The 14,126-nt window shown below is 40.6% G+C and overlaps 2 protein-coding genes across 8 annotated transcripts in view; one reads left to right on the top strand and one right to left on the bottom strand.

Annotated features, from left to right (window-relative positions):
* Positions 1-1,811: 1,811 nt before the first annotated feature.
* Positions 1,812-6,049, top strand: cldn23l (claudin 23-like). Of its 6 annotated transcripts, none has more exons than XM_085258084.1 (4): positions 1,812-2,304; positions 2,477-2,562; positions 4,127-4,179; positions 4,396-6,049. In XM_085258084.1, exon 4 carries the CDS (start codon positions 4,556-4,558, stop codon positions 5,297-5,299), a length of 744 nt encoding a protein of 247 aa, XP_085114210.1. In that variant the 5' UTR covers positions 1,812-2,304; positions 2,477-2,562; positions 4,127-4,179; positions 4,396-4,555; the 3' UTR covers positions 5,300-6,049. The 6 variants fall into 6 exon arrangements, with proteins under 6 accessions (XP_085114210.1, XP_085114206.1, XP_085114209.1 ...); XM_085258080.1 differs by having other exon boundaries at positions 3,997-4,179; XM_085258083.1 differs by lacking the exon at positions 2,477-2,562.
* Positions 6,050-6,054: 5 nt separating this feature from the next.
* Positions 6,055-14,126, bottom strand: part of cnksr1 (connector enhancer of kinase suppressor of Ras 1) — a 28,996-nt gene continuing 20,924 nt past the window's right edge. The window contains exons 11-21 of one of the 2 annotated variants that reach the window (XM_085258072.1): positions 13,318-13,454; positions 12,958-13,085; positions 12,803-12,836; positions 11,631-11,806; positions 11,396-11,469; positions 11,170-11,241; positions 10,649-10,719; positions 10,254-10,324; positions 10,070-10,157; positions 9,654-9,838; positions 6,055-8,179 (exon numbers count right to left, since the gene is read on the bottom strand). In XM_085258072.1, coding sequence (XP_085114198.1) covers positions 7,739-8,179; positions 9,654-9,838; positions 10,070-10,157; positions 10,254-10,324; positions 10,649-10,719; positions 11,170-11,241; positions 11,396-11,469; positions 11,631-11,806; positions 12,803-12,836; positions 12,958-13,085; positions 13,318-13,454 — 1,477 coding nt within the window. In that variant the 3' untranslated portion in view covers positions 6,055-7,738. The remainder of the gene's footprint in view (positions 8,180-9,653; positions 9,839-10,069; positions 10,158-10,253; positions 10,325-10,648; positions 10,720-11,169; positions 11,242-11,395; positions 11,470-11,630; positions 11,807-12,802; positions 12,837-12,957; positions 13,086-13,317; positions 13,455-14,126) is intronic. The other variant, XM_085258073.1, reaches the window with a different exon arrangement.

Below are 14,126 nucleotides of genomic sequence, written 5' to 3'. Positions count from 1 at the left end.
AGGGGTTAAGTAGCAGCTAGGTGCTGCTTTGTTTTAATTGATCATCAGGAAGTGTGAGAACCTTTGTAAAAGCAGATGTTTTGGTGGTTTGCTGGTCCAGAAGATTCAGGTGTGTGTTAACACATTGCCACAATGTGTCTGTGAAGGTTCTCAGTCATCCAGGTCATCGTAGTCAAAGGAGCTTGCAAAGAAAAGCGTCTGGACTTCTTTAAGTTGCTTGAAGATGTTTCACCTCTCATCCGAGAAGCTTCTTCAGTTCTAAGGTCAAATGGTGGAGAGTCCCAGATATAAACCTAGTGGGAGTAACCCCCCACAGAGGGACAAAAGGACCCCCTGATGATCCTCTAATTGCCTGAGCCAAGGTGTGAAACTGGGTGTGGGTCCCAGTCCGCCAGAGTTTCGGGTGTGTTCATTGTGAAACCTGGCCCCACCTTATCATGCGAATTCCTGAGGTCAGATGGCCCAGGATGTGAGTGGGCGTTAAGGCGTCTGGGAAGGGATCTCAAAACTGGATTATAGATGGCAAAGAGTTGGTGTCGTAAACCCCCGCCTCTGTTCAAAGATGGTCGCTCACAGTGGACATAGATGGCTTCTTTCACTCCTCTTTCAAACCATCTGTCCTCTCTGTCCAAAATGTGAACATTGGCATCCTCAAAAGAGTGTCCTTTATCCTTAAGATGCAGATGGACTGCTGAGTCTTGTCCTGTGGAGGTGGCTCTTCTGTGTTGTGCCATGTGCTTGTGAAGTGGCTGTTTGGTCTCTCCAATGTAGAGGTCTGAGCATTCCTCGCTGCACTGTACAGCATACACCACATTGTTAAGTTTGTGTTTAGGAGTTTTGTCTTTCGGGTGAATTGCCACAATGTTCTCAGGGATGGATGTCCTTGCAAATTCACCCAAAAGTCAGGTCGTGCAATGCTAAAAAAAAATACATCTTAGGTTTACAATGTTGCATATGAACAACAAGATGTCTGGATCAAAGTCCTTAGGAAAGGAGATGTGAAAGCATGATAAACAGAGGCAGGAAGCACAGGAAGCACCTCATACCAACTGTCCAACAGTAGAGCACAGTGGTGGAGGTATGAAGAATTGTTTTGCAATTGTTTAACAGCCTTTTACTCGGACCGAGGCAGCTTGGAGTCTACACTAGAATCAAGTATGTGATCATCGGTCCAACAGCTAATTTTAAAGCTAAAACTGGGTCATACAACATGACAGTGATCCCAGGAACAACAGAATGTCTGGACCTCAACCCAATTGAAATGCTGTGGCAGGACCTTGAGAGTAAAGGTCATACAGAAAGCAATGTTGCTGTAGGTGCTTCTGTCAATTAACAATCATTGGATGTACTTTTTTCACACAAACTGAAAGAGTTATAGATCTGGCATGTGACGGAACTTCTTTGTCCTGAGGCTTTATTGGGGTTGCAGCTGTATGCATCTCTTTTTGACATTAAAACTCTAACAATCAAGACATTTCTAGGTTTGTAGTAGTTTCCATCATACAGTATTTCTCCAATGCATCTCCACAAACTGTGACTTTTTAGTGGCTCACACCTTTCCATGTTCAAAGTGTATCCAGCCAAAGACACCTACAGGTTAAACTACCCTTTGACCACTATGACTGCCTTCTCTTCCCTTTTGCAGTGCCTGTCTTGCAGTGTTTACTTCATGTTTCAGCCAATCAAAATGTGGCATGAAGGAAAAAGGATAAAAATGCTCTGCAGTCCCACATAAATTGGGACACCTGCCAGTGTGGGAGTGATTGTGCAAGCTTGTGTCCCTATGTCCGTGTTCTCAAAACAAAACAGGATTTATAAAAAGGCAAACAATAAGCAGTCAGATTTTGATTTTCGAACACCTCTATGTGGTCGAAAACAGGCAGATTGAAGTGTTGGTATTACTCAGAAAGCTCCCCACATTCCCTACTTGGCAACAGCGACAGGGAAAAGCAGGGAGGGACTGTCCTAGATATAACACAGACATTGGCAAGTCAAAGAGAGAAACACATCCAGGAGAAAGTGGGATAGCGGGGAAGAGAAGCAGACAGCTGAGGAAGCAGCCAGGGGGGAAAAAAAGAGGAGGGGGCAGACACAAGGACACAGACATGAAGACAGAGGAAATTGTTGCAGAGGCAAGTGGAGAAATTTTTAAAGCAAGGGCAGATGAGAAGAAAGAGGGAAAAGAACAATAAAGAAGTCGTCGCACCATCTGCTCCCACAGAGAGAAACATGTTAGCCATTCAGACGACAGCAGGGAGGCAGCCAGCGATCTGCAGTGAGATACAAACAAACCCCTCCTGAATGGTAAGTGACTGCTACTTCATGGACTGTGTCGGTGTGCGTGCATGTGTTTGTATTTGCTCCAAATACGCCTTCATGAGGGAAAATGCTATTAAAAATGTACTGCATGCTTGGAATTTTTTGGCTCATGACTGGCCTCTTTATGTCTTTCTTTTCTGCATCAAACCTAATCAAGCACCTCAGGGAGCTGCACTGCATTTACAGTCATTACAGTGGCAGTAATCAATGGACTTGGCAATGCGACAGCTGCAAGAGTAACAAGTGTGTATAGAACATAATTCATACCTAAGTGAGACTTTGTGGTGCACATGAAAGCCCTCACAGGTGGCTCAGAGCTTTGATTCTTGTCTCTGTCATCTTCTATGATTTTTATGTCATGTCACTAAAGTCAAGCAAGTGATATTTGTGTTTATGAAGCTTGTGTCCCGCATCCACATCCAGACATGCATTCTCATGCAAAATTTCTACTCTAAATTCTACAATTGTCTCTGCACATTTAAAACAATATTTTTCTAGTACGTTCTGTCCTTTCCTGCCCACAGCTGCTTCTTTGCAAAGTGTAATCTCCGATTAAATTAAAGAGGAACAAGACTGACTCAGTCACGCTATATGTCATCAGCTCCCAAGCGACATTGCTGGAAGTAATATCTCGCCATCAATTATAGGTCAGATTTACAAATGTGATTGCTGTTGGATCAATATCTTCCTGTAAGTTATAAGTTAAGCTTAAAAATAGGCATTCCTTTGTTTTCTTAACCTTCAGATGCAGGATCATATATATATATATATATATATATATATATATATATATATATATATATATATATATATATATATATATATATATATATATATATATATATAATTTGTAATAATAAAGAAAAGATGATTAAACAATTAATGATGGATAAGAATCTGTGTAATATCTAATATGTTAAACTATAGTTGCACTTTTTTTTTTTTACTTTTTAAATGTTTGCATTCTTATGTGTACAGCTCACTAACAGCTTGCATGTTTTGTGACACTTTATCATCATGTCCCTTAGATAAAAATACTTTTCTTTGTTAAAAACTTTTTTGTGTAAACACATTTTGCTTGGTATAATAATTTTCTGCTTATTATTATTATTATTATTATTATTATTATTATTATAAGAAACAGCCTCAACATTTCTAGTCGTCCCCCTTTGCAAAAACACAGTGAGCCACGTCTTACAGCATTGTCATCATAACATCTTTGCAGACGTTGTTTGTTTAACAGAGATGTCCGGCTTGTTTGTCTGCATGATTCACTTACGTCTTCACTCTGTCCTCTTCTCCTGGGACATTCTTTACTGTTCTGTCTGAGACTCACTCTGCATTCAAACAGTGGCCTCACATAATTACTAACCCGACTGAATTCTACCAAGGTCACAGCTGGCCATCAATCCTCAAACATTAAAAAAAAAAATAGTGGCACACTCATCATACACACACATACGCACGCACGCACACACTAAACTCAAGTATGCCAACATTTGTACCATTTGTACACATGAGATCATCACATCTTGTGCAGAGAGAAGTCTTGTGATAAACACAACCGCACACGCATGCTGCCACGTTGAGCCTGGCCAGGTTATTGTATCCTAGCAACAGAGGCAGCCATCGACTGCTCTGGGTTTTTGTGTGTGTGTGTGTTTTTTCCCTGTCCAGCGCAGGAGCAGTGAAGCCAAACCTCCTTCTGCTTTCTCCGTCTGCTCGTGCACTTGTGTTTACTCCACTTCAGCTCTGCCTCTGCTTTTCTCTGTCTCTCATCATCGCATTGACCTTCTCTTTGACTCAGGCAGTCAGAATGAAGAGCCTGCAGATTAAACACATGAGACTTTCGTTTAAGAGGTACTGGGCGAGCTTTTTTCTTATTTTATCGTGTTAAATCTTTAATGTTGTGATCGTTGTAGTGACTGTCTTTGCATTTGCCACAGTCTTATTTATAGCTCTCTAAAGCTCTTTGTGTTTCTTGTCAGAAAGTGGAGGAGATGTTTGTGACACAAATTGATTTTTTTTTAAACACAGGATTTTATCTAACTGTTCTTCTTCTTCTTCTTCTTTTAGAGCAGAGTAAACCATGCCAAGATTTGACCAGCAGGCGATGTCTCTGTCTGGAGAAACAACCACTGTTATTTGTGTTTTGTAAAATATTTGTAGCATACTGAACACTGGTACTGTACTATTTTTTTTTATTCCTGACAAGCTGGATTTGTGAGAACAAAAGATGCACACTCCAGCCTCCATGGTGATGGGGATCGTTTTTGCCCCCTTGGGTTTGGTCCTAGTCTTCACTGCTGCCATCACCCCCCAGTGGAGAGAGGGACAGGCACATTTGGGAATGGCAGGACCGGGAAGTCTGCTCCGGTCAGGAACAAAAAGTCATGGGACCAGGTCCAGTTCAGTGGAGGCACTGATCTTGTTGCGCTCTGATGGACTATGGGAGAGCTGCCTGCAGGTGGAGCGCTCTGACTTGAGGCAGTGCTGGCCTGTGGCTGGTCCGTATCAGAGAGACCCCAGGGTTCGTCTGGCACAGGGTTTGGTGCTAACCTCATTGTTCCTGTGCGGCACTGGCATTGTCCTGGCTTGCATCGGGGTCCGGTGCTGGGCAGATCTCCCTCTAAGAGGTGTAGCAGCCTCAGGAGGACTTCTGGTGGTGACAGCAGGGCTGCTGAGCCTGACTGCGTTAGGGGTTTACACCCACAACCTTAAAAGACTCGGGATGGATCCAAGTCAAAGGATTCATAACCCACGGTACCCACACCTCAACTTGCATCCAGCTGGCTCGCTTTACTTTGGGTGGCTGGGTTCGTGTCTACAGGTGTTGGGAGGCGCCGCTTTGCTTTTCAGTTTCAAACGACCACGATGCCCAACCTGCCCATCTAGGCATGAGCTGTCTGTGTCTCCCTGCCACTCATGTCCAGAAATGACCAACAAGCCTGACATGGATGTATATGAAGTTAGTTGTTAGAAGCTTGTCCAACATTTTAAACTTTAAGAAAGCGTGGACAGAAAAGAGAAAAAAAATAGCATTAAGGGCACTTTCTAAACCCATTTTTATCTTTTCAGTGTGTAGCTTATGTAATGAAAAGTCATAAATTCATAAATGACTGTGGACTACCAGACATTGCTGCTTAGTAATGAACTGTCATGCAGGTTTAAACATAATGGATGTAGCTCTCCTTTAACACAGGAACAAACATGATCTGGGGGTGTAAATAAAAACAAATGGATGAATGTCACGTTAGAAAAAGATTCAACATCACGTTGCCTTTAAATGCAACATGTGGTGAAATACGATTGAAGTATTGCTTTGTGTTGCCTTTACGTTGTAGCCATGCATTTGTACTGTTAAGAAGAAAATTGTCTGAACAGAACTGTGAATCATAGATGATGCCAGCAGAAGCCTAAAAAAATAGCTTAAATTCTTAAGGTCATCACACTCGGTTTCATCTGTATTAAGCTGGTTGTTAACAGAAAAAAAAGCTTTACATTTATATGTGATATCCTGTTTTGTTGATGAATTTGCTGCTCTTGAGCACAGGAGGAGCTTTCACTGGGTAACATTATATTTCTGGAATAAGATGAGCACTATGAATATTAAAGAAGGCGTCACAGGAGGATATACAAAAGGGTATTTTCTATTCCTTGCAAATGACTGGTTTGTGTTGTCATTTTGTGCTCATATTTGTTGCACTAAATAAAAAACTATTTATCACAATCTGTTGCATTTATTTATTTATTACTTTTCAGATTAGGTAGGTTATGCTGCAATGAAGAAAAACGAAATCAGGAAATAGGAGCACATGCAATTCACTTATGAAGATAACTTTGGAAGCTAAATACATTTACATGTTTAATATGGAAATAAATTCACATTATTTGTCTTAAGACGAGGCCGAGAGCCAGAGTGATCATCTCACATGTTGTACGGCAGACAAGTTCACTGCATTTAAACCAAGCAACATTATGTGAATAGATGTTAGATGTGAATGTTGCCTGGAGCCACGTGGAGAGATCGCAATCCGATGTGAGAATAACCAATTCAATCGCTTCAGCTGGCAACAAACAACCTCAGGAGAGGAGAGAAATTCACATCATGGTTGAGAACGCAGGTCTTTGAGACCTGCTCGCACAGAACAAGTAGCTCATAAATAAACATTTTATCTACTTAGTAGTAAACGTCAGTGGACGGCTTAAAAGAGGTCTCAGACACAGAGGAGGGTGTAATTCATGCACTGAAGACAGACACACACATTTAGAAACACAGACACACTACTTTACCAAGTCTGGGCAGTTATCTCCCACTCAGTTGCGGGAAATCACAAAACATCATAACACTCTTCAGTGATCGTTACACTCTCTTTTTTTTAATTGAGCAAGTGAAGGTTACAGTATAAAGCAGCAGGGTCGCATGGGATGTCTTAGTATTCAGGAAGACATCATCTGTCTTAGTGCATTTACAGCAGATCCAGGCAAAAGGTAATCGAGAAACTCAGCTGTCACGCAGCTGTTCTTTATTCTCCTAGGATCCAGGACCCGGTGTCCAAATTTTGGGTTGTCTAGACCACAATACTAAATTTTGCTCTACAAGGGCTGGATATCCACTTACGAGGACATTATACTGCCACTGTTCTACTGAAATTGAAAACGAGTGACCTCATAGGTGCATATCAGGCCCTTGAAGAGCAAAATCAGATAAAAAGATATTTCTTTGTTTTTACATTCAACAGGTCTCAATCAGCCCAAATAGCAAAGAGAAATTAAAAATGCATGCCATGAAAGAGTTCAGGTCTTAGGAGGTTTAAGTTCATTAAATATATAATTTTTGGTGAAAGGTTCTCATTAAGGTCATGAAGGGAGTTTGAAAAGGACTTACCCAGACGAGCAATAGCAGTGTTTCTGGAGTAAAAGTTGTGTACAAAATTATTCACATGGACCTTTATTAAGGTAATGTCAATAAACAAATACATAGAGTATTTATAGTAAAACTGTACATACATATCACATTGCAAAAGGTACAACTTATATCACAAGTTCCAAGCAAAGTCATACTTGATGGTATTTTTAACCACAGAAGAAGAAGAATGATAATTTTAAAATTATATAAATATATACCAAACTGAGACTGTGACACTTGGTAATTTCATGTTCTCTTTGCTGTTGTAAACTTGTCATTTATCGAAATTTGTTTCCTAAACAAAAAGACAAACAAGTATGCATTGATGTATTTCACTGACATGTTTGATTTAAAAATGTTTGATTTTGTGGCCATTTTTAATACAACTTTTAACTGCTCCCAATGAAAAAAACCGTCTGCGCTGTCTCATATTGTTGCATGAAGAAAAGCTTTCATTTGTCTAACATTATTAACTGTTATTAAACAGAGCAACTTTGAACTGGTGTGGCTTTAAATGAAGAAGTAGCTCTCTGAAGTGTCTCCACTTTGTGCCATTTCACTCAGCTGTTTGTTTATTGAATCCTGGAGCGAGCCGAGAGAGAGTTCTAATACTGGGCTGCTGTCTGTGCTCAGAGACGCTTGTGACATCTCCAGAAGAACGTCAGATGGCTCTGCATCGACTAACTGCTCCCCATCGCTAAGGCTTAGTCTATATGCGCCTTCTGCCTCTGCGGCGGCTGTTTCCTTGGCAACAGTTTCTAGGGCAACCTCCTCAGTGGGCGTGTCCTGCTCAGGTGCATGGTCCCCTGCTTTGGAGGCCTTGAGCGAGACCAGTTTCTCGATTTCCTTGAACAGCTCCTCGTTGTTCTCCTTCCACTGACGGTACTTTGAAGGTGTCAGATCGGAGTCGCCCAGGATCTTGTTGATCTGCTGCAACTCCGCTTCTTTGGCCTGTGGAGAAAAAGCATTTCCAGTCAGCGACCATGCAGATGAATTTTAATATCACCCTCTGACCATTTGAACACAAAAACCTTTCTGAGCAAGACAGTTTCTTGATATAGTTTCATTCATGCCTCATTTCATAAAACTTGCACAAACACTCTACTTAACTGAGGAGTCTCTGTATGCGCATATATGCAATGTTCTTTTCCTATATTTAGATTTCTGCAGTGAATATTTGCATAGCCAACGCATAAGTGGCCAACACTGCTATGTCTCAGTTACCTTGCGGTTATGTGGACAGTTTTACATGAAGTGCCAGCCACAATAGAAATAAATAGAATGATGGGACTTTTTTCCCCTCCTGGGTTCCCAATCTTTAATTTAAAAACTGAAACAACAGCAGGAGATGAACATGAGATGTGTAGTTACATTTCCAGGAAAGTGCACATCAGGGTATGGCGTAGGGTTTCAGAGAGGTTTGCAGTTACAATCTACCTACGGCACAGACTTACTAGAAGTATAAATCACCTGTGATACTGAGCAAGAACAGTATTGAATTTGAAGGTGTTTGGATGAGACTTTCTCATTTCACAATATGTGAGGCGTTTAAGGAATATCTGTCATATATACACCATCCATCACCGCCGAGTGAATTTCAAGCTGTGGGAAACAGTGCGTTGCAGTTTTAAATAGGAGTGGTTTTACCCATGTCTTCCATGTTCCCTACGGCCAAAGCGAGTTACTAATAAAAGCTGAGTTTTTAATTTTGTTATATAGCTCCTGCCAGAGCAACTTTCGATAATTAAGATGCTTGGTTAATTCACCAGCTGAGCCATTTGTCATGCACTCAGTGATAAATGTACCTGCTACTGTCACGGCTGCAGCAGCAGTCGTGTGGTGTTTTGAGAAAGGACCCAAAATGTGGGCACTGGCTGTGATGCGAAGGAGCTTTATTTTGGAAGGTGAAAACAACAAAAGCGAGAACAGAACTAAAGATAAACCTAAACTGGGAAAACTAGAAACAAACAAAACCTGAAACCATAACTCACGGAATGACACGCAGGGAAAAACACCGAGATTCCCCAAATAACACAGACAGAGCGACAATGAACACGGGTGAAACCACACTATATAAACACACAAGGGGAGGACACAGCTGAACCTAGACATGAGAGACACAGACCTTCAAAGTAAAACAGGAAATTTACAAACTGTTTTACAAACACAAACTCAGGAACACGAACAGAGCACTAGGGGAGGACATGGATAGATATAACAAAACACTAAACACAAGAACCAAAACTCTAAGCATTAACAAAGACACATCAAGAAATCAAAGATCAATAATACAAAACAGAAAACACTGGGTCACTGACCCAGGACCATCGCAGCTTTGTGTATCAGTTGCTGGAGTTAATGCTGAATCGCATGGGTTTCCATGCAGACACAAGGAAAGGTAAGACTGGATAAGACCTTTCCTCACCTTTAGAGTGCTTTGCAGAGCTCGGAGCGTGAGTGCCTTTTCATTGATGACGGGATTTTTGTTGCGCCGAATGAATGACTTCCTGAAGTGGTCGTGCGTGAACGGCTGCTCGTGGCCGATCAGAGAAACTCCCCCTTCCTTTAGATTGTTTAGCATCATGCCCATCTCATCTACCTGACCAGGTTCTAACAGAAGGGAGGAAACACACAGGAAAAAAACACAGTCACACAGTTGTTGTGAACCATCTATCCAAAACAGGATTAAAGGTAAGTAAACAACACAATTAATCTTATTTACTCTCTCAGAGAATATTAAAACTTAATGAGTCTTAAAATATTAACACTCATTACGCTGTGATTAAAGACATTTTTTATTACTGAGAGAACAAGAGAGAGGCAGTGTGACATAACAAATACCTGTTCCTTTGCTGCCCTCTGTTGTAGGTCTAGGTAATGGCGCCCTGTTCTTACCCTTGGGGAGAGGTAGGGTGCTGGACTGTACCTTCTGAGAAAGATAATCAAGACAAATATGAAATGAATGTAATCTGGATGTGTATGTGCATGCTTTAATGATTATTTGTGCAATATATAACTCTCTTACCGAGCTAACCTTGTTTTTCCTGCGGGTTGAAGGAGATGATTCGCTCTCTGATTCAGTTTCACTGTAACACTCTGTTTATAAATGAACACAGCTGTCAATGTAATGCCATTACCTAAAATGTGAAGCATCAGGACTGCCATTTGTAAATGGGCAAAGCTACAGTAATTAACAATAATGCTCTGTGTTACTAGATAATTATGAGACTACAATTTGCTCTTATTTTTTATGGTGAAAATATCATTATATCTACCATTTATTTGCTCAAGCAGGACACATCACGATGCATTATTGCTAATGCCGTAGGAAATATATGGGAAAACATGAATTGTATTGTGCACATACAATTAAGTGATTTAGAGTAAAAATTTAAAAGCATAAGAGAAATGTTTCCACACCTTCCTCATTATCTGGGCCTTTGTTGAACTTCTTGTGCTTCTGTATGGCTGTAATCAGACAGTTGATCCATCTGATGAAAAAAAAGGGGATAAGCTATGTCACCAATATTCATACACATTTACCTAAACACTTTATTATTAAGTACTGTACTGGTCTGTGTCCAGGTTCACAGCACTCACAACTGGCCTCCAACAGTCACCTGATCTCAATTCAATAAAGCACCTTTGGGATGTAAAAGGTAAAAGGGAGTCCAGCTTGATACTTGCAGCATCTATCTAATAAAGTGTCTAGTGAGAGTATGTTGAGGATAACATCTTTAAACAATGCATAACAGTCTCACTAGAGAAGCCTGAAAAAAGCAACCAGCAGGGGGCAGTGAACACCACCACCTGTTACAACTTTACCACCTCTAACATAGACTGTTAGCAAAAGGAATGAATAACTGCATTGTGTTCGAGCTAGTGCCCGACACAACCAGCCGATTGTGACATTGTTATATCATTATACAGTATGAACTTACTTGCTCATGTCATTGACATTGTCCGCAGCGAAAATAAAGTTCTGAAATTTCGGGTGGCACATTTGGAATACGCTGGTAGGGAGAAAACAGAAAGAAGGAGCGGGGGTGTCACAAAAATGAAGACCTAAATATGCAGAACATGTGCATACATAATATAATTGCTGTTTTAAACCATGGCTTTCCATTATGGCACCATTATGTGACTCATCACTGGGTTCACTCTTACTATTTTCTCTTGTGCTCTCCGGCGCTTTCTATGCCATAGCTGGATATATTGAGAAACCCCTCTGCCTTCTCCTCCTGAAATACAATTGAAGAAAATTAGACATACTGACAATTAGATGAATGCAAAATATTTTGATAGTTAATAATGCATGTGGCACTAACTCAGATAGATCATGTGCTTTAGGTATTATATGAACTAACAGCGATGATGACCTTTTTCTTGATTTTTTGCTCACCTGTTGACTCTTGTACCAGTAAATGTGAGGCCCATTGAGCACGAACCAGAACCGTTGCCACTTCTGTGCAATGAAGACACTGCTCTCCTTTCTTTTCTTCCAGAGCCAACCATCGCAGTCGGGGTGACTCAAGTCACGGCAGGACACACGACGCCGGCTCATAGCCGTCGTCTTTCCTGAAAGACAAATAAGGAAGAGAAGGGAGATAATGATCATGATAAGTGAACTAAATTTTTGGGTATTTCTTGGGGTTTTTTGGACTTTTGCGATGTCTCCAGTATTAGATCCTTTTAAAACCATTCCAGGAAATATAAAAGCACAGAAAATTTACGATTTAATATTTAAGTCGAAGCAGTTTTTATTTGGGGGGAATTCAACTTGATCTTTCTTTGCAATTCCAAGCACTCAATTCATGTTATTCTTTACTGCTACATTATTGCCACAGCAACTGAACCCTCCTAATCTCTGTATCACACAGCTGAGTTGTCTTAGTATCATCCATAAAGCTTCCAACAAACTCACATCGCTTCTCACATTTGACACTGTGTTACACTGTGTTACACAGTTCACTAACTGCTTAACCCGTACATACTGTTCCCATCAGGTTTTCCAGTAACCTTTGCAGGACAAGTTTCAGGCACTCTACAGGTTTTCAGTGGAATAAAATATCCTCAGTCAGGATTTTTTTGTTAAAGAATCATTATATTTTACCTCTTGTTTCTGTTTAGGCATGTATTTCTTGGCTATTTATCTCTTCTTTCCTTTGCAATGCTTTATTTTCATTGTTTTTCTTTAGTCTTAGTTGTGTTTTGGACATGCTTATCATTCTGTGACCATTTCATGTGGCACAAAATGGCAACAACAGTTGCCTCGAGCCACTTTATATTGTGAGCTTAAGAAACTATAATAATAATAGAGAGAAAAACACAGTAATTAGATGGCCCTTTGTTAGCAGTGGAAAGGAAAAACTCCTTTTTAACAGGCAGAAACCTGGCACAACCAGTCCATCTGCCACGCCTGGTGAGGGAGATTTGCTGTGCTCCTGGTCTTACAGACACTCTTCTATAAGCCACAGCTTACAGAGGAGTTATCAGTTCGGGGCTGATTTTGTCATTACAAAAACACTTCAGTGTTTTGTTTATTTTATTGTCCTGTGATAAAGAAAATCGTACCTTTAGTGGAGGTCTTCTTACCATCCTTGTTCCCCTGAAAAGATAATCAGACAGCGATCACTCAGTGTTTAAAAGCTTACTTTAATTAAATCACCATTAATTGCCTGGATTGTAACAAAAACAATTGTTAGTGAATGTTCTCAATTTCCCCTCACCGTGTGTCCCACCATATCAGGGCAGGAACTGATGCTAGCTCTGTCCTGTTTGGTTCTTACAGGCGAGGGCGAGCGGTCTCTCAGGCGATTTAGTGAAAGCCTTGAACCTGTCAAGCTCTCTGACCCTGCTGGGAAACAGAATGAAGTTTCTAAATAAACCCACATCTTTGCACCTCAGTTACATTGTGGTTTCTGTGCAGAAGGTCAAATGATAGTGAAACTATTACAGTGTGGCATGCCGCGATAATACACTTTGTGTGTTGTAATCAACAGTTTAAAATCCTTCTGAAAAGAAAAACACAAAGTAACTAAAATATAATCAGTTATAAGAAAAGATAAAATCTTGCAAATTTGTCTTACCTGGTGCCAAAAGCGCCCCCTGTCGGCTTTGATATGAAGTGAGGCTCAGATTTTCCTCAAGCTCCTTGACTGAGGATATTTCAGATTCTTCCTGTCCCATGGGCTGCTGTTGCACCTCTGGCCCCTGAACAGCTCGTCTGTAACAAAATATATAGAAATATCAGTCAAAACACTTGGGTTCCACTGATGCAGCATCTGGTATTATAAAATTAAAAGTCCAAATGAAAAGAAACATTGAGCAAAGAATGAGCAGCGAGGAAATTACATAAACATGTTGCAAAAATACAGATTTTTATCTTACTTTATATTCACAGTTGCCACATGTGGCTGATATAAAGTGAAACCTCTAGCTGGAAAACACTAACAGCACATTACAAAACTACAAGTCCTTAAAAAGAGTAATTTAAAGTGATAAAATATGACTTTACTTGCCAGTTTCTCCCTTTTTTCTTAAAATGTAGCTGTTGTATATTAGAATGTGTCAGAATTATTTACAACCACAAGGCACCATCACCGCCCACTCCATCCATTTGCTAGAGTCCGCCTGCTCTTCATCAGCTCTCGCTGTCCCTGTTTGCCTCTTCATCACTCTTTTCCTCCCGTCTACTAATTTTTCCCTGCATTTTTTAAATCTTTCTCCTCATCTCTTCCTTTTAACTCATTTCCAGTCAGTCGTGTGTTGCGAGTGCGCAGTGGAATTTGTGGCATTTGCAGTGTGACCTCATGGGAAACCTGCCAGGTGCTGGCAGATGAACAAGGTCAAAAGGGTTTCAGGGATGTTCAGCTCTACTGAGTAAATGCTGTGTAAC

Source organism: Mchenga conophoros, linkage group LG19, assembly GCF_057382185.1.
Source record: "Mchenga conophoros isolate Kocher_MC1m ecotype Shallow Benthic linkage group LG19, M_conophoros_male_GT1.1, whole genome shotgun sequence".
In the NCBI taxonomy this organism is placed as follows: domain Eukaryota; kingdom Metazoa; phylum Chordata; class Actinopteri; order Cichliformes; family Cichlidae; genus Mchenga; species Mchenga conophoros.
The sequence above is the reverse complement of the archived record's forward strand: the minus strand, read 5'-3'. Positions and strand labels throughout refer to the sequence as shown.